The sequence below is a fragment of the Athene noctua genome, chromosome 1 (assembly GCF_965140245.1).
Source record: "Athene noctua chromosome 1, bAthNoc1.hap1.1, whole genome shotgun sequence".
Taxonomy (NCBI): Eukaryota; Metazoa; Chordata; class Aves; order Strigiformes; family Strigidae; genus Athene; species Athene noctua.
Window position 1 is genome coordinate 261,825,071 of NC_134037.1, and position 20,105 is coordinate 261,845,175.

Sequence of the window (20,105 nt, forward strand, 5' to 3'; positions counted from 1 at the left end):
TGGTTTCCAAGAGCAATTTTCCCAAGCCGAGGCCCGCTGCACGTTACATTACATTACCTAAGGCTTCAAAGCACCCTTTCACTGGATTAGGTTGTGAAAGATAAAATTCGAATAATCTTGCTCTGAAGACACTGATCTTGGCCTTGGATCTCCACTAAAGGTCTGTGACAGTGTAACCAACTAACCAACAGCTAAACCACCAGTGCCCGCCATCCATTGTTCCCCAACCACAAAGCAGAGATAATACTTTCTTATCTTTTTCAGGCAAGACATTCAGATATTAGACTAGCTACGTGTTGGTTTGGTTTTTTTTTAATACAAGACAGTACAAGCTCCGGCCCTGCTCAGAGCTGCAGCAGCACAGAGGCTAAGGAAACACAATGGATCTAAGCTATTTATTTCTGCTTATACTTTCATAGCTTCTAGAAACTAAGTCTACAACTTTATACAACTGAAATCCTGGACAGTATTTTACTTTTGAAATGGCTCATACCATACCACAATGATAAACAATACAGATTCTGAAAATATACAGATTTGAAGTAAAATAGAAATCTACCTTTGTCTATTTAGGGAAATGAGGACTAAAAATGAGTACAAAGATGATGATTTCTACAAAAGCGAAGTTAGCTGCAATGAAGATTTTACAAAGTAGCATGAAAAATTTGAAAGCTCTGTACACAAATTATTTCCCACATGAGAAGCATTTTCATTGTTAACACGAGTATGATACACAATAAAACCATTTCCAATCCACGCTACCATTTGTGTGAACATATACCATGCCAACTTGTCTCCAAAAGATTCGTATTATACCACTATGAGTCCTTGGATGACTTAAATACTTCCTCAGTTGACATTCTGACCATGTATTACATCATAACACATCGTATTTCAGACAGCAGAATCAATGAAAGTATCAATCATCAGTTAGGCAATGACTCAAAGCATTTAGGCTAAAGATCAATAGTCATTTCATCTCCAAAGTGGTAAGACTGGTTACAAGTGAAGTTAGCAGGCTTTCTTCTGAATCCAGACCTTATTTGCTGCACTTTCCCAGTAAGCAGAACCCCACTACTTCATTTTTTTGTGCTAATTTTATACTCAGAGGTAACATTAACAGATACTATAAAAAGTTCTAGACCGTAGTTCACATTTTAAAGGTCGCATTTTAAAGCATTTCAAATAGAAGTACTTTGTAAAATTAGATGAGCTTGGTTTGTTTTCTTAACAGGAAAAAAAAAAAAAAAAAAAGGAAGACACCAAGGACACGGTGAATGATACAGTGCTAGAGAAACTCGAGTTCAATTTAAGAAGAATTACACACTTTGAGGTAGTTAATCCATTACAAGCGTAAGAGTAGCAAAAGAACCAAAAACTGGGGAAGGAAAACAAAAATACTCGAACACTGTTCAGTTCCTATCATCATATTAGACACGAGTTTGCTCTGCTCAATCTTTGCCATATTTGCTCTGGTCTTCTCTTACCTGGATAACAATTTCTGATGAACTCTCTTCAGCTTTCTTTTGTGATATATTCTGAATGTGTACAAACTGGTTTGTTGTAGGCATTCCTTGTGCATCGAGTTTCCTCTCTGTTAAAGTAGGACCAACAGCAGGAGGACTTGAACTGGATTCTGCACGTGTCTGTTGCTGGGGGATGGAAGTTGCCGTCATCCCTACTGCAGTCACCCTCGGCACCTGGGTACAAGGTGACGACTCTGCTTCGCTAGCCAGTTTACTAGTGGACATGGCCTTGTCTGGGGGATCCACTATCGTCTGTTCTATGTTTGTATCAATCTGAGCTTCCACCATAGACACTCTCAAAATATCTGCTACTGCTGTCTTCACGGATGCCTGCATGGGAAATAGGCTGGTAACCGGCAACGCCAGTTTGGGCACAGAACTGCCACCTGCTACCTTTGAAACAGAAGGAGGCTGACGCCCCTCAAAAGTTATCTTTGTAACAGTGGATCCTTGCGTTATAATTGGATGCTGCACCTGAAAATCAAATTTTTGTTGTGCATGTTACAGCTAGATTTTTTTTTTTTTTTTTTAAATTGAAAATCTAATCAATATTTCCAAGGACAGTATGGCACAAACAACATACTTGCTATTAGGAAGACAGTTGAAACTCAGTGTTTTAACAAAGGAATTAGCAATGATATGGTAACAGTTAATTGAAGCCTGGGGAAAAGCAGCTTTTCAGGCTGCTAGATAAGGGTTGTAGCAGTATAATACCACAGCAGCCTCGTTTTCCTTTGGGATTTACATCCCCATGTGATGTTTGTAAACCCTCTTGTTTTCACATGTATTCCTGAAAGGGCCAAAGAAAAAAAAAAAAAAAAAAATTGTACTTTTCCAAGTTAGTTAAAATATGTATATTTTTTTTGCCACGTTCCTCAGTCTTTACATTTTCCCCTCCCAAGGAAAAATCAAATTACTCCTGTACATGAAAGCCATATAACTTCAGGAAGATGTAAACTACAAAGGAAGACGTACAATGGAGAGCCTTAGGAGACTGCAGTGTATTCATCTTTATTTCCACAGAAATAAAAAGTGCTACGGGAACGGAAATTAATTACGTGTTATATCTAAAAATTAAAAGAAAATAATTAGGGACAAATTCCATGCACCAGTGGTGGCAGAAATTCATAAAAACTGTCCAACAAAACACGTTTGTGAGCTCTATGGATTTTTCCCCTGTAACATGTGCTTCTCTCTCCTAGTGTCAACCTTCTGGTGGGGTAATTAATACCAGCGGAATGAGGAGTTCTCTCTTGCCAGGACAAAACACTGCTACAGCGACAGGGTTGGTGTTTTGATTTTTTTTTTTTTTTTTTTTTCCTTGAACAGCGACGTGTATTTTGCATGCTATCAATATTCCGTTACCTGGCTTGCTGGCTGTTTCTCTGAAGAGGCAGGTAGCTGCATTTGACTCTGGGGGGGTTGGGGTTGCACGTAGATTTTTTGTGCCGTTGGTGCCTGTTGCAGTTTGGGCAGCTGCTGCGTGGTTTTTACTGCAAGCACCTGTACTACAGTTTGCTGTGGCTGTGCCACTAAGGTAGGGAGTTGCCTTTCTTTGGCCACCATGTGGTGGGGGGGGTGCTGTGCATCTGGTTTGGTCTGTGCTTGCTCTTGCTGCAGGGGGGTTAGCTTTTGATGCCTTATAGAAAGCTGGGGCATTTGTGGGAGTTTGTGCTGGATTTGATCGGCCTGCAGGTGGATTGTCTGCTTCTGCTTAGTCTGGAAACACTGCAGAGTTTTCACTTGCAGTTGAGTCTGTTCCAGCTGTGGCTGACTCAGTTTTTGCTGTTTTTGTGCCTGTGATTGTGTCAGGGCAGATCTGTAAAACAGGCCAGTCTGAGGATCTAAGGTGTCCATCTCTTCCACTTCTCCTTCCTCAGTTCCAAGTTGTTCACTGTGTTTGGTAAATGCAGTGTGACTGCTTAAGGCCTTAATAAGAAGAAGTTAGAGCAAGTTAGTAAAGAGAAACATAAACTATAAGAATACACAATCTAAACATAATTTGTAATGTTTCAACTGGACTAGTTCAACTTATTTTACTGTTACAGACTCCCAATTAATATATATAAAGATATGCTTACATGGAGATTCCAAAATGCATAAGCAATCAACAGCTACTTTTATCATGCTAAAAATGTGGTCCATCTTTACATGACAATATCAACTGCACAACTAATCCTCAGTGGAGATTATGTAGCCCTCGTGTGTGTCAGGCTAAGGGTCAAAGCCCCTAAGTGCATGGCAGTTGGATATGAAGCAGCAGGGAATAGCAGGTGGTGGAACCAGTAGCTCCTCATTAAAGCCAGAGTCTTTCTGCACAGTAAATTCTTGTTCTGCCTCTTGAGACCCTAGTCGTCATCTCTGTGATTTTTTTCTGCAGCTCCCCATGTACCTACAGTCTACCCTATTTAAACAGAGATCCTCTCCTCTCCTTCCTTCCTCAAAATTTTATTACAATTTTTCTTGGGCATTGCACAAATGCTGTTTGGTTTTCTGCAGGATTTGAGGGAGCAAGAAGAGACCTACGTTACCATGCTTTGTATACCGTAGTATAAAGGTATTAATAAATGGCCTTATCAAGACAAAGCAGCCTCAAACACCTGTGAAAATACACTCTCTGAAGTGAGTTTATAACCCTAACACAGCGCTGTCCTGTACAGAACCCTGTCCCTACACTAACACCAACATCATCTAAAGAGCCTAGGCCCGTGCAATAAACACATAGAAAAACCCCACTTGTTGCTGTTGAAGAGATGACATACAGACAGCAAGAACTCATCTAGGAAGCACTAACTTTTCCACAGTGGTTGTTAATACCTCTTAACAGTCTCAATCTCATTAACTGCTTCCCTTTTATCCCACCACCCTCACCATTAAAACAGGAAAAATTAAGTTATTAATTTGCCCTTACACCAGTGGCAGCAACATGACACACTCATTCAGAACAAGCCCTGGTCCTATATCATTCATATAACCTACTGGTGTTTTATAGACTGTTGGGAAAAGAAAGGGTACAACCTGCTGCATGATATGGGTAATTGCGCCTGTGGAGGATGCGGGGATAGATTTCACCACAACAGAAGTCTGCGTTGCTGTCTGCGACTGAGCCACGTGCTGCAGCAGAGTCCTCTGGGGCTGAGATGACTGCTGGTGGGGCTGGGACCGATGACTGACTGAAAGTAAAGAGGTCAGTGGCACTTCTCCAGAACTAACTGCAGTAACTTCCACTATTTGCTCTGCATTTAAGCTTCAACTGAAAGCATATATGACTGAAATAAAGATCTGAGTACGAAAACAATCTTTTACTGTATGCTAGCTTCAACCTTAAAGTGTAGATCTATTCTGAGAAGCCTCATAAAAGAAGCAATTCAGGGGGTTTGCTTTTGTCTCTGTTTCTTAAGTAATCACGCTTGGTTCAAACCTCCTCTGGCCTCCCTCTCCCAAGACACCAACTTTGCAAACAGAATTCATGCTCTATTTTCAGCTGGGTTCTTTATACAGCACCAACATAACACTGTAGAGCACAAGGTACTCTGTGGTTTTTACACTGTTAAAAGCACCCGTACAATTGACTGCAATTAAGAACAGCAAACTTTGCTCACTGACTTTCTATCACTGATAAACTGCAAGAAATACTCTCCAGAACACTGGCTAAATTTGAAAGATTAGCAATTAGAAAACGTTTGGGTATCACGAAAGCAAGTGAGGTTGATCAGAAATCACAGGCCAAAAAAAATTGAGACCTTGCCATGGGTCTATGTCACTTTTTAGAACAGATCCAGTTATGGAGCTATGTGATGGCTCTGTAATTAAATAGCAGACTGACAGAGAAATTATCTTCTGCTGAGAAAAAAAAAAATAATCCAAAACCCATTCTATATTGCAGTCACTGATAAGACATGAATCTAAATTACTTTATGCCTGTCCATGCTAATATGCAAATATTTAATTAACTTTTTAGTTACAAAATAATCAATAACTGAAGGCGAACAAGCAAACTTTAAATTCAGTTGTAACGTAACTTTAAAAGTTTCTAGTGACCTTCCTGAAAATAAAAAGAAAGGTCATATTTTGATTCACGTAATTTTACTTTCCTGCTTCAAGAAAGAAGCTGAATAATATCAATACCGGCCTGCATGCTGTGCCAGATCCATCATGGATATCCCCCAACAGTTCCTGCACAATCGAAAACTTAATTTAAAAATAAAAGTTTCTAACCTATATGGTTGTGTAGATATTCTTCCGAATGTGAACCAATACAGTGTTGTCTTCCTGAGTCTGCAGACAGACAAAAAACGGTGACACTAAGATGCGTGAACGGCTCCCTTCATCTCACGAGGAAGCACATGCTGAATCCCAGCTCCCATATGGATTAAAGCGTGCCTAATCCTTTGGTCTAGGCACACGCAGGAGATTGCACAACAGATTATGGACTGTTTACTACTGGATTTTTAGCAGAAGATATAGCTACATAGATTACTGATGAATCCTGAGAAGCACAAATTAAACCAGAAAGGAACACTCGATTACCTGCATTCCCTGGCAGTGTTCACAGAAACTGGGGGAAGGGACAAAAATTTAAAAGCAAAATAACCAGTTTTGTGCTGTAGCATAAACTGCTGCTCGTCAATCCACAGCAGCCTGCACTTTTCTGGTAGATTCCTGTATAGCAACTCAAGGTTTATAAAAATCCCAAGTATTTCAAATAGTAATCATAGCTCAGGGAAATTTTCAACTTTTGTACTTTGTATGGCTTCTAAACTGCAGAAGAGGACTTAAGTCTACAAAAATACTGACTGTAATTTCCTATCTTCCCTGCAAAGGGCCCTATTTGACGTCAACTTTTACAGCAAGACCCAACAAAAATTGGAACTTGGACTAGAAGGACAGTAGTATAGGTGTCAGTGAAACTGACTGCTAACTGGAGATCACTTCACCACTATTTATTGTACTTTTGAGTTTGTTTTAAGGGAGATCCAAGGGAGCACGACTCAAACATTCAAAATTGAAGCCAGATACAGTCAGTGTTATATAAAAGAGCAACAATTAACATCCCCCTAGCTCCACTTTCACACAACTTAAATTTGGATCATACAAGGGATGGAAGCGAGGGGAGAAGGTGCAGAGCAGGCAAATGAAAAATTAAAATATCAGATTAGACATTTAACACCAAAACCACTGGAGTTACAGATGTGTACTTAGACAGTTTAATATAAGCAAGTTTTATTTTTCTTTTCAAATTGTGTATTTTCAACATACTTTTCCTTTCATTTTCCAAATAAAGTAGGGAGACCAATAATGTGGACTTAAATTTAAATGAAAAACAGGTAATCTGATCCTCTCATGTGTATGGGAAGTGGCTCGCACCTCATATTCTGGGGTAGTAGGGAGCATGAGAGATGGGGGAGTCAAGGACTTATACAAAATGAACAGCCAGATAGGAGGAGTCAAGAGTTTAAAAAAAGCTGAATCCCAACCATAATTTCAATTTGAATAATTTATTTGTTTAAAAAGTGCAAATTTATCAGTTCAAAGCCTTCTAGCAAATGAAGAAACTGGTGACTACTTAAGATGCTAAACGCACATCTGCTTTAAAACCCACTTAGTCCTGGTAAGCAAGTGACATTTTGCAAATATGGGTTAAACTAACTCAAAGTCTGACTCCTCTGGATATGTACCAGAAAATCAGTATACAGTCCCTGTAACTTCATTTTCTACTTTTGCCTTACTAGACATTTTCCTTAAAGACAAGTGGGAAGTCTGTCCTCTCCATCAGATCAGAGAAGAGAAAATCTGTTCAACTAGGATGTCTCGAAGCAACAATCCTCTGTTTCAGTTAGAAACATTCTCCACTATGTGCCCCAGAAAAGCAGATACAATCTCTGTTCCCTGCACAGGGTCTCAAGAGTGGAAGAAAAGACTCATTTCCCCCAAAGCAAATTATAGTTAAAATGTAAAAAGAAAACCCTTTGTAAGAAAACTCCAAAATTAAGTCCCCAGACTAACTGCACTACCTGTCACTTACCAGTTGTGATATATTCAGCTACTAATTCCGACTCTACGACAGCAATCGAAGGACTTTCTGGAGAATGTCTCTTTTCTTGGGTCATCTGGATTGGGACTGCCATTTGACTCAAGTCAATGGTAGGCTGCCGTGGCTTCGATTCTAACTTTTCCTTCACTGCTTTAGAAGAAAAATTATAAAATAAACCTTCAGTATATAAACCTCCATAATAAAATAAACCTCCAATATACATGCAAAAGCTTAATTAAATAGATAGCGAACATTTTATAAAAGATTCAAACAAACTGTTACATGGTAAGAAGAAAGGAATCAAGCTGATGTGAGATGGGTGCTTTTTCAATTACAAAACATTTTGCAAACTGCTGCTTAAGCAGCACATGTGTGCCTAAACAACCACATGTGTTTTCACACCTGTTGTCTGCTGAAGTTCCAGCAAAGCTTTTATCGTGGAAGTAGCTGACTGAGATTCACTGGATACATCCTGGTAAATTATTGTAGGGCTTGTGTCCACAGCAATTTCATGTTCTGACCAATCTTGACTTCTTGAAGCAATCACATGGACTACAGGCTGAGAATCTGTTCGCAAAAGAACAAAGGTACATCAAGTCATCCTAGAACCATTTTGCACTGAAGGTCTCCTGCGCAACTTCTTGCTTTAAAGCAGGGCTATAGTTCTAAATTAGTCCAGACTACTCATTATCCATTACCATTTTGAATGCTGCCAAGGATGCATACTCTCATTCTGCAACACTTTATTGCAATTGACTTCTGAAGTAAAACACTGCTGATGTTAGGAACAGTTTCCAGAAAAAACATCCTGTATCTTAGCTGTTTGTACAAGCCTTGGTTTGACTAATCAATCAAAGTTGAGCAGGTTTCTTTGTAAATTGAGTTTGCCTTGGACTGAACTCTTTTTCAGGAGGTTTTAGCAGTTCAGGTGATCAACATGTATTCAGCATTCTGAATTAACAGCCCTTATATTTTGATAAGTTTGTTGAATCTTCAGAACTTTTAAAAATTTTCTTAAAATGGCAGTATAGACCAACAGTTACAGAATTACATAGAAAAGGTGACTGAAAGGGACACACGTTTCACTGGGAGATATTTGCTTTTATTTGATGCAGTGATACACCTTATGGTGACTCCTGACCAAAGGCTGGGTGTTATTTATGCTGTATTATTTATCCTCCTCTGCCACACAGAGCTGCATCCGCATCATGGCTTGAAGCCATGGCAGCATCCCCATCAGGACTGCATGTTTGATACACGTCCTGATGCACGTATATAAAAGCACCAAAATTTATGTTGGTCACACGACAGCTTTCAGTCATCCAGTGGAGAGATGCTTCAATACACTCAGGAAAGAGGGTGGCAGAGCATGGGCTGCCAAAAAAAAAAAAACCCCAAGCCACAACAAAACCTATCTCTGGCAGACTCTGCAGGCCACAAGCATTGTAAAGCAAGTCAGAGCCCAGCAAGAAACAATTATCCCAGCTTTTCACATAGGAAATGGAGGCATATAGTAAACAGCCCATAAAAGATAAATAAAGCCATAAGAGAAGGGAACAATGACACTCAACTGCTAACAGGTTGGGTGAAAACCTGTGCTAAAAGGAGACACAGTGAGTTATATGAAACTAGCTAGCATCCTTGGGAGACAGTCTGTATTTTCTGTGACACCAATACACACCTTGGGAGCTCTGGGAGGACTCTGTAGAAGAAGAACTGCTATCGGTGTACGTTTGTGGTTCTTCTTTCACTTCTGGGAGAGACGAGTTTCCTGTCTCTGCTACCCTTGATGCCTGCTGTAACGTCTCAGTCACCAACTGCCTAGTTTGTTCACTCACAACTGTTGCCTGAAACGTCACTGGCTTTGGTTTTATGAGAACCTAATTAGAAAGACAGATTTTGTGTCTATTAAGAGCATTCAAGAAAACAGATCGGAACAATCAGTACAGGGTGCCACTAAGATAGATAAACATCTAAGACCTATATAATATTAATCATTTACTGAAAAAGTCTACCTGTAAATTCAGCAGCTCTGATTATTAAAACACAAAGCCCAAGTAAATAGCAATGCACAAGAATGTAATTCTTGTTCTCTGTAATTTGGAGTACTTAACACAATAAACTACTAAACAGTAATTTTTCAGGGCTAGATACAACTATGGTGTGACAAGAGGAAGCTACACAAGTGAGCTGGAACATGCATGGCACTGATAAGGACAAGCACCTCTCTTCTGCAGCCCACAATAAATACAGTCTTGAACAATCAAGACACGCAATATGTTATATCTGATAAAAGTTTAGTTATTTTAAACACTAAGTGCAACCAGAGAAAAAGCTGAAAGCGTCCAGAAATAAGCCAGATTCTCTGTATGCAGCCCCACCAACTAATACAAGGTTGCAGGGACAACCTGAACACATATTAACTGGAAAATAACTTCAGTAAAACCTCAGATTTGATGGATGACTTATGTCCAGACTCCGCATCTTTATTTCTCATGATCTAGCCATTAGCTGTAGGACTTAAACAGGCATCTAGAGCCATGACCAGACAATTTCAGTTATGTAAAAGGCTTAGTAAATCCTTTTAGCTTGCTCTAGGCCTCCAGAAACAGCTAACAAATGCTCAAGAAATCAGAATCAAGGCCACCTCATTACACCTCTAAGTCTCATTCCCCACAGACATATATTAATCCTACAACAAATGCAGCAACACAGTGAAAAATTATTTACTTCTCATTAAAATTTAGGGGTACATTTCAAGACAGAAATGGGTCCTCACTGTACCTGCGTTTTCCCTTGCTGACCATAAACAATTTTAGTTGGGATGATTTTGGTGGCTGGCTGGACCGTGGACCCTATTCCTTTTGGCTGTGTAACAATCATTTTTGTGATGGGTCTTGTGGCAGTGATGATAGCAGGTTTTGCTCCTGCTGGCACTGCCTGAATAGTTTTCTCCCCCTGTAGAGAAGTCAAAGTTTACAGGTTAACTTAGTGAAATTCTTCAGAGAGACCCACTTCTCTAAAAAAAAATACAGTTAGAGGTGAGTGTGTGTACCATGACAACAACCTGCTCCTGCTGCTGCAGCTAGACTTACTTGATACAAAAAACGTTCAAAGACCAAGAACGAAAAACCTTACAGCTTTGAATGGAAAAGCTACCAAAATCCCCTTGTCCATTACTTTACCTTTTGAGCAGTTCTGAAGGGGTGAACAAAAAGGAGTAACTAAAAGACACTGACAGGTTTTTTGAAGTCGTTTCAAAGAATTCGCTTAAGTTGGAACCTTCCTCAAACCCTTTGCAAATGTTTTTTTAATACTCCTTATTTCTGTTAACAGTAACTTCGGCAAGACACCTACAAAACTTGGGATTCTAAAAAGAAATTATGATCTTTATTATCCTCATGACCAAGACATCAATTACGTATAGACTTTTTTTAAAACTAAAAGTTCACCTAATAAAAAATGCAGATTCACAGCTTTTCACAGGAAACATTTGACTGTGGAATACTGCTGACACATGACTAGACTCCTGATAGCTTAAGACCAGCAAAGCTATTGAGCATGCTTTTTTTTTTTTTTTTTGCTCTGCACAGTAACAAACCAGATGAGGAACAACATTAGTTGCCAATTCTCCCAGTATTCCTACCAATTCCCACCAAGTAACTGAAAACCCCAAGAACCTTACTTGTTTCAGAAATATCACCACATTCTGGCGGTTCCTACTGTTAACGTCACAAGATCTCCGCTTGTGTAAAAACACAGCTTTAAGTTTTGTAAACTAGGAAAGTTCAGAATCTTAAAATTCCTAAAAGATTTCAAAATAACCTCCCTATTGAACTCTGCTACTCAAGTAGACTTTTAAAGATTACGTGATTAATGCATTAAATCTCACAGTTCTATCTAGGAACATAAAGCACGTTCATCATTTATATTTACGAGCCCTTAGAGGTAAACCCAGTTGAAGCTGGAAACTTGATTTTGTTCTTGGTACGCATCAGGTTGTACACAAAATAATTCAACACTATACAATAATTCAGGAACGGGATGTTACAGTGTTACACACCACATAAATTGAAAGGTGGTACCCTTACTGTGAAGGGACAGTTTGGGTTTGCCCTTTACATCCAAAAGATAAATGGTTGGAGATGCAAGTTTATAACACAGAGCCGTGGTTCTCACTAGAGCACAAACAGGCTAAGATTCTAGAAATTTTCTTCTACTTAATCCCTTCAGGATTACAAAATTATTAATCAAGGAAAAAAGGCAAGCTCAAAAGTTTTTATTTAACTTTGAAAACATTCTCAGCTTGTTTTAAGCATCTTTCATACCCTGCAAAACATACTTGCTTTTCAAACATCCCTGACATTAAGGCATGCTGTAGCTGTTAAAGAGCTCATGCACAGTTTGCTTTTAATAAGGACTTTAGCAGAATAAACGCAGCAGCCACCACACAGCCTGTCACTTGGCTATCGATTTGAGACCTGAAACTCTGACTTACCCCAGCATTCAACAGCGTTGTGACAACATTTTTGCCTGGAAGCCCTTGAATCGTAGTTCCTTTTCCAGTAGTCTTTTGCACAACAATCACATTGGGTTTGGATGTCATTGGAATTGTAGTGATTTTGGTTGTAGTTCCTAAATTATTGTGGGAAAAGAAATAACGTGCAATTTGTCACATGTACATTTCCTTCCACTGTAGAAGTTGGCGAGCTATACAGGAATCATTGTATTTAAATCTGACTGCACAACAGGAAAAAAAAAAAAAAAAAAAAAAAAAAGAGGGCAGCATCTGGAATGGGAATTTATGTTACTCAACTCAATATATAAAGATTAGAGGCTCACTCTACACATCTTCCACCCACAGTAAAAACAGGCATGTCCAGGACAGAGTAATTATTTTTTCTGTATCAGGACAGTCAGCCCTTTCTCACAAATTACAGGGGAGGCTAATACAGCTTTCTCAGGTTAACACGTCTAACTTTTCAAAGGCTAGAATTAAGAGGGGGATAAGGACACCACTAATACTCAGCTCAAGGTTCTCTTTCCACAAATATTCTTCTACAGGCAACCTCTGCAGAAGAATCTATGTATCAAGAATGTATGTCCTGTCAAGAGAAATACCAGCTCTTTCTGGCACTGAGCTGCTGTAACACAAGTGACGAGTAGTGGATTGAAGGAAGGAAAAAAGAAAAAGATGCCATTGTTACAATCAGTTCTTAAAAGTTGAGCTTAGGAGTGTGTGTGTGTGTGTTCTTATTTGAAGAGCTGCGTTGGCTATTTCTGTTCCTCTCTCAATATTTAATTAGTTCCATTCGCTGTATCAGGTTTTAGTTTACCTGCAGTGACAGGTAATTCTGCTCAGCCCTCCACAGTCTATGTGACTACATACATCAGGAAGTCATCAGTGTTACTATACTGACATTTCAGTATCTACTCAGACCACCTTTTATCAAAACCTCCCACTTTCTCCTTGAAAAACAGTACCACTCACAGCAGAGCTGTAAATCCAAGGACTTCCCTCACTACCTTCTACCTATTATTCATGCCTGTAGATACTTCACTACATATTTCAGATTAATAATTCTAATAATTCTGGGAAAGGGAAGACATGCTGAGACAACATCATGATTTACTTAATTCTAGTGACTTCAGAGGCATCTAAAGACTGTTCTCTTAGCAAAAATAAGAAGAAAACAAAAACATCACCAAAAAAAAATCAACCCCAAAGAACCCCACCATGAAACAGCAACAAAAAGAGCAGGCATCCTTTCCAAACTTTTTTTGTTTCAGGACAATCATTATCCTTATCAGGACCAGCCGAGTGTTTACCCACATTAGCTGGTGCTCAGGAGAATAACACTTACATTTGTGTATAAACTCACTAGTAAATCTAGACATCTTCACAACTCATCATACACACAACAGGCTAAAAAAACTTACTTGTTCCCGAAGAAGCTACTGTATCAGCCCTAAATACTGCTTTGTAGAAATCAGGATCTGAAAAACCGAGTTACTTCTACCAGACTAGAAATCCAGGGTGGGGTTTACTGGATTGCTTGTGCAGCACCTCCCAGCGACAGGAGCTGGCTGGGACCACGTCAGGTCTTTGCTGAGCATCAACAGCAGGACCTCTGAGTAATTTAAAGATATTTAGGTATATCTAAAGATATTTAGTCTATCTAAAAGATAGACTAGGATAAACAGACCCAGCAGATCTTGCTGTACATGTGCACCTAGCTAGGAAATGAGCAGACTTTCCCTGCATTAGCACTGTTGAAGTCCAGAACAGATACTAAGAAATTGTGACTGGTGTGATCATGCTTGGTTCTGATCCTAAAGAGACCAGGCTATACTGGCATCAAGGCTGGTCAACAGACTAACAAAGATAAGCAGCGGGGTTTGCATGATGCTGGGAGTTAAAACTTAGGTTAGAACACAGCATAAGGGAAAGACAGGCTGACTCTGACAAAAGAAGATAAGGTGGAGATGTCACAGCTGAATTTAACATAGGCAGTTCACTTTATTCTGGTTCTCTGGGCGTGTGATGGAATAGAAAGGGGCAGCATCCAGATTATAAAATGCTTTCAACAAGGGCTAAGACAGTTTTCTGATCTTTCTGCCCTCTAACAGAGGACGATATAGGAGTTCTCCTTCCCCACATCTCTCTTTTCCTCTGAGGCTTCCCTCACATTAGATGTTTCCTTCTTAAACACAAGAACTACCGCAATCCTTAAGAACACTTTACCTCTGTAACTTCTACCCGTTACTTACTTACTTCATCCTCAGCCATTTTTCTTCTGAATTAACTTCTCCAATAAAGGTCCTACTAATTATTTGAGCATATAACCCACAGAAAAGCCCTGAACAATTAGAGCAAGTCTAAAGTTACTTTTGAAATAAGTCTCGATATTAAAGTACTCATATGCCTACCAGAAACAATATTACTGCTGATAATCTTGCCTCCCAGCGTGGCGAGTGATTTTGGTACTACAGTAATGATGCTACCACTTGTAGTTTTCACGTAAGTAGCAGCCCCTGGAGTTCCAGCCATCCGAGCCCCTATAGAGGGGCTAACCGTTGGCCGCGTGTATGTTGCTTGAGTTCCTGTTTTAAAGAGAGAACAAGAAAAGCTCACTGTTAGAACACGATCCTCTACTAGTATTTGTGGAAAAATAAGTTAGTTTAGAAAAAAAAAAAAAGCACTGGATTTTAATTAAAGAGACCCCACAGTGCAATTTATTACCACCCTTAACGATTCTCCTAGTACTTTTTAAACCCACAGAGGAATACTCAAGTATATACCAACATTAAATTACCATAAGGGTCTTTTGAACTATTTTACCAAACGATTCGTGACGGCTATATTTTAATTCACGTCCTTGTACCTAAGATTTTAATTTTCAGTAGTGTTTAGATTTTGCCTGTCTGTTTGCCACTTGGTCCCTTTAGATGCCCAAGAGTTTGGCATCTGGCGACACCAGCAGAACTAATCTCATCCTCTTCTAAAGACACCTACACTCTCCCTTCTCCTGTATGATAAACTGTTTATAAAGAACACCACCAATGACTGGTCTAAATATCACTCTAAGAGAAAAATGTAATTTATAATGGTAATGCAATTTTAAGGATTTAGCATTTAGCAGTATAAAAGAAACCTCCTGACATGGTATAAATGCTGATTTTTCAGACCTGCTCCTCAGAATGGAAACAGAACTGAGTCCACAAAAGAAACTTGCTCAAAATAATAATACAAGTCAACAGCTACATGAACATTGTAATTCCACTATGCTTGTACTGCCGCAGCTAGTGCACTACAGACCTTAATTGCCAAAGATCAGAGCAAACCAGTTTGTTATAACATGAACGCTATGAGTTCAACTCCAAGAGAGCACAATATAGGTTTTACCAATTATATGAACTGCAAAACTGCTAGATTTTAATGTACTTAAAAAACATTAAGTACTTCAAAAGTTAAAAAAAAATTATTATTAACCATTAGTTTATGCTACCATTCCCAACCCACACTAAAAATTCAGGAAGCAAGTTAAAGAGTTTTCTGAAAACTAGGATAAATCTGCCTTTTAAGTTTTCCTCATACAAGTTTACAATCTGAACAGTCTGCATTATTTCTGATCTTTAATCAATAAGAAAACACAAATACAATTAGATCCCCAGAAAAACACTGGGAGTTTAGAATTCAATTTCCTGGCCTTTTTATAAATTAGTTGCAGGACTATGAGCAAGTCACCTGTCCTTTAAAGTCCATATATGTAAAATAGGAATGATGCTGACATACCTGCTTGAGGTACCTAAGAAGTTAAATTAATGTAAACTGTCTGATACAAGGTGCTACAGAAGTGCAAAGTATCTGTATAGGTTACAAGAAAATTTCCTTCAGAATAAACCCACTGGGGAAGGAATGCTCATATTTTTGTTTACCAATTCAAAGAGATTGTAAGAGGAATAAAAAAAGCACTCAATGCAAAAATCCTAATCTAAAATAATTATCAACAGGATTGTGAATGTGCTGTTGTGTTCACTGTTCACAAGAGAGAAGTGTTTTGTTTTGGTTTTTTTACCTTAATAAACCATGTTTCATCACCTGTATGTCTGGGTTTACCCTCCCTTCCCTTCTCAGAGCCATAACTTACCAGTGGGAGTAGTGACCAGTTTAGTTGTCATGATAGTCCCATTACTGCTAACCACCATAATAGGTGAATTGCTACTGCTGGGCAAGGTCGCTGTAACTGGTTTGGGAAGGATTTTACTGGGCTGCACCTGTTGAGTGATTATTTTAACACCTAGGAAAGGAGAAAGGTCACTGTTAAAATACAGGCACGAAAAGTTACTTTCTGAAATGCTTTCTCAGACCAAGCCCTAGTGGGCAAGTAGCCTCACAAGGCTTCTATTCTGAGTCTATATATTCTTGATCCTGAAAAGAATTTTTTTGTTTGTTTAGGTTGGGTTCTTCTCTTTTTCTTTTTCTTTTTTTTTTGTTTGTTTTGCAAATAACAAGACAGTCATCATCTTTGCCTTTCATGTGCCTGTTTCAATTCCTAGACACTCCCACTGAGGCATGGGATTCCATTCCATCACTAATTTGTTGTAGTGATTTTTAACCTTTTCTGGTCCATGATTCAAAAAGCAGAACATTTCCCAGGAACCAACAGGTTACAACCAATACTGAATTGGCTCACAGAACGAACCATCTAAAAGTAAAGTAGTTCTTCATCAATTTAGTCTGTAGATTCTAATCTGTCTTAATTAGCCTAGTTGAATTTCATCCCTCCGAATAAATTAAAAAAAGCTTTCTCCACAAATTATTAGTGAGTGTAAGGAAGCAACTTGACACTGACTAGGGAAGGCTGCTTTAAGTAAACTGCTTTCTCTCCTTTTGACTTATTGGTTATCTTGAAGTCGCAAAGGAATTGAGCTGAAACAAGTTCTGAGCAGAACCAGCAAGAACAAAGGATGAGGACACCTTAGTACAGCAAGGACTCTGCTCCCTCTCTCTCAATTTGTGTAGGGGAATGGGACCTCTGCAAGATTCACTCCTCACCTGCAAACCAGGAGATTTATATCATCTGTTCAAAAGTATATCCAGGACACCTGCATCTTAAGGTCTGTTCCATGGAGAGGTAAATGTATTGCATTGTCTTGGTCAAATGCCATGAAACACCCAGACTGAATTAATCCTATCTAAACGTAAGCACTTCTATATCTGTACCCAAATTATTTTTAGGTGAACAATTTTGTCCACTTGGGATGTGAAACATCCTCCGGAGATGTTTTCTTCTTTCTACATTCACTATAAAAGCAGTATGGAGCAAGTAAGCTCCGTACTTAAATAATGAAGTCAGGAAAGAAAAATTGAAGCCTTTGTATCATTCAGCCACAAAACCGTATAAAAAGCAAAGCTTCTGTGAAAACTGATTCACATCTTCCAGAAAGATTAGGTATCAGACAGTATTTCCAAAGACACTTTAACTAAAAAGAACACTGAACCTAAACCCATTGGTAGAAGGCAAGGAACGAAGCTCTTATTGGTCAAATATTGTTCAGTGACTGGAGGATAGAGGCCTCTTATCTGTCTTCATTAGTGGATATTTTTTCTTGGACAATGATCCTATAATCCAAAAGGAAGTTTATTAAAGGACAGGAGTAGGGCTGTTTACTTTTTCATTCTATGTTCTATTTTACTTTGAGCTAAATAGTATAAATATAAAATAGTATTTTTACTAACATGATGAATATAAAATACGGACATAAAAATACTTTGCACTTTAATAGCACTTTCTCCTTTGTAATTAGATAACTTCGCAAGCATTACTTCTTACTACATCTTACGGAGATAAGAACTATTCTACAGCCAACATAGAAAGATTACATGACTTGCCCAAAGTCAACTGAATGAATCAATATTACAAAAAAAATCCAGTCCAACTTCCAGTCTCAGATCTAATTGTATTTGTTTTGACAAGTACCTCAAAAGTAGGTTTTGATTTCTGGACCCAAGAAAAGAATTAAAACATGGATTAACTTCTTTTTCCAGTTGATACAGTTGAACAGCTCTTGGATCTTCAGAAAACTGGTGTCTTCCAGGTTGCCAATCACTTTTGAAGATATTTACATACCTTTCAATCTCTAAAGATAAAACATTTATTCCTAAAGCATGGTCTGTATACCTGAACCAAACAAGAAGAGTGACAGAACCAAATTCTTCAATTATTGTTAGCTGAAAACATTAAGACAGCCTTCACTATCTACTTATATCCAGGCTTAATGCCAAACCCTGTACTCGAGTAATCATGACTTAACGATATCTCCCCATGCACAGTTTGGGACAGAATTCTGCCCTAATTTTCTTCAGTTGTGGTTAGACCTCACAATATGACCCAAGATTAACTCCCAACTACCTGATTCCTGTTTGATCTGAATGGTGGGCTTGATGCCAGGTGGCAACTGAGATTGCTGTGGCTGCTGTTGAGCTACAGAAGACTGCACCAGCTGCTGTTGCTGCTGCTGTTGTTGTTGTTGTTGTTGCTGTTGTTGCTGCTGCTGCTGTTGTTGCTGTTGTTGTTGGGCCTGTTGCATTTGGTGCAGCTGCTGTTTGGGGGACTGCTGATGCTGTTTGGGAAACTGTGCTAAGATCTGAGTTGGATTCCCAACCAAACCTTTTGGGGAAGGTAGTCTGGTAGAGGCAACTTTAATTGCTGATGTAGACACACCTGTGAAAGAGTAAATGGTTTAAGACTGAACAGTGCAACATGAAAGAAAAATACTACAGTTTCTTAAGCACTTTTGCATTTAAACTCTCTTTACTACTGAAAAATGCACAGATATATACATGAAGAAACAAAGCTCTCACATAGCAGAAGTGCTCTATTCAGAAGCAAGGGAGCTTTATACAGACTTTCAATGTGGCACCAGAACAGCAGCTAATGGAAAGACCACAATCCCAGTCTACTTCCTGCACCTTTTGTAGCACAAATAATTCACAAATATTTTCAAAGCCTTATCTTTAAGCTTCAAGTAAGCAAGATATTTATGGTGAAAATCATTACTACACAAAAAGTTAGGGATATGAGGATGACAATTATTAAACTCATCAACATTAGAAAGGAGTATCTGTTAGTGAGCACAACGTTATTTTAAAAGAATGAATCAAGTAATAGTATGTGATTTAGAAAAGTGTAGAACGCACACTTTTTGTGCTGATAGGTTAGGTGATCTTACAAGTAATAAAGTGATTAAAACAAGTTTGCAGTAAGATGGAAAGGCTAAGTTCCCAGATAAATCTTAATACTTATTTCTGTCACTCCCTTACGTAGCTGTCACAACATTCTAAGCAAAATTTGGCTTCATCTAAAATTCTAAACTGCACATCCATAAGCACCAAAAGAGACAAACATAACGTCCATGTCTTGGGAAGGCAGTTTTTAACCAAGTCCCAGTTGTAGCGGAAAACAGAAAGAAAATCTCCTCTCTCACTTCTCTACAGATGGCAGTGATAATGATAGATATCATAATAAACTACAATTCTGGCCATCTAAATAAGCAACCCTTTTCTCACTGCATCATCTAAGATTTATTTCTCCCTTTCCTTGGTCAGCTTTCATTCACACATTTAACTTTCTTTGGAGTGATCATCAGTTACGTCACAAAACGTTTCACCAGCATCTTCTGCAATGACACCAACAGTCCTGGAAAAAACACTGCTGGAGAGAGATTCCACCTAATATATTTTAGAATTATAGCCTCTTCCATGATCAAACCCAACTGAAAATCCACAGTTCCAACAAAATGAAATTCTGCTATAAGCCTTTGTGCTCTGTAGGTTAGTATGTTCAAGAACTGATTAACAGAAGCAATATGGAAGGCAAAACACCTCCTCAGCCTTGATTTTGTTGCCCAACTTTTTGTGAAATGGAACAAGTGAAACAAATATGGACCAGGAAAAACTGCCATGTGACACTTGTCATTGCTAGGTAGAGTATTTTTCAAGTACTGCTCACTGAAGCCCTTTCACTCATCTTCCCTTACAA

General features: G+C 38.7%; 1 protein-coding gene across 8 annotated transcripts in view; it reads right to left on the reverse strand.

The window, feature by feature from the left end:
* Positions 1-20,105, reverse strand: part of EMSY (EMSY transcriptional repressor, BRCA2 interacting) — a 40,370-nt gene that overhangs the window by 1,826 nt on the left and 18,439 nt on the right. For 3 of the 8 annotated variants that reach the window (XM_074918685.1, XM_074918659.1, XM_074918669.1), the window contains 12 exons: positions 18,477-18,788; positions 16,212-16,361; positions 14,491-14,664; positions 12,059-12,195; positions 10,345-10,518; positions 9,242-9,440; positions 7,963-8,127; positions 7,552-7,710; positions 5,745-5,804; positions 4,545-4,699; positions 2,892-3,455; positions 1,488-2,000 (listed from right to left, as the gene is read on the reverse strand). In XM_074918685.1, coding sequence (XP_074774786.1) covers positions 1,488-2,000; positions 2,892-3,455; positions 4,545-4,699; positions 5,745-5,804; positions 7,552-7,710; positions 7,963-8,127; positions 9,242-9,440; positions 10,345-10,518; positions 12,059-12,195; positions 14,491-14,664; positions 16,212-16,361; positions 18,477-18,788 — 2,762 coding nt within the window. The remainder of the gene's footprint in view (positions 1-1,487; positions 2,001-2,891; positions 3,456-4,544; positions 4,700-5,744; positions 5,805-7,551; positions 7,711-7,962; positions 8,128-9,241; positions 9,441-10,344; positions 10,519-12,058; positions 12,196-14,490; positions 14,665-16,211; positions 16,362-18,476; positions 18,789-20,105) is intronic. The other 5 variants (XM_074918713.1, XM_074918703.1, XM_074918664.1 and 2 more) reach the window with 4 other exon arrangements.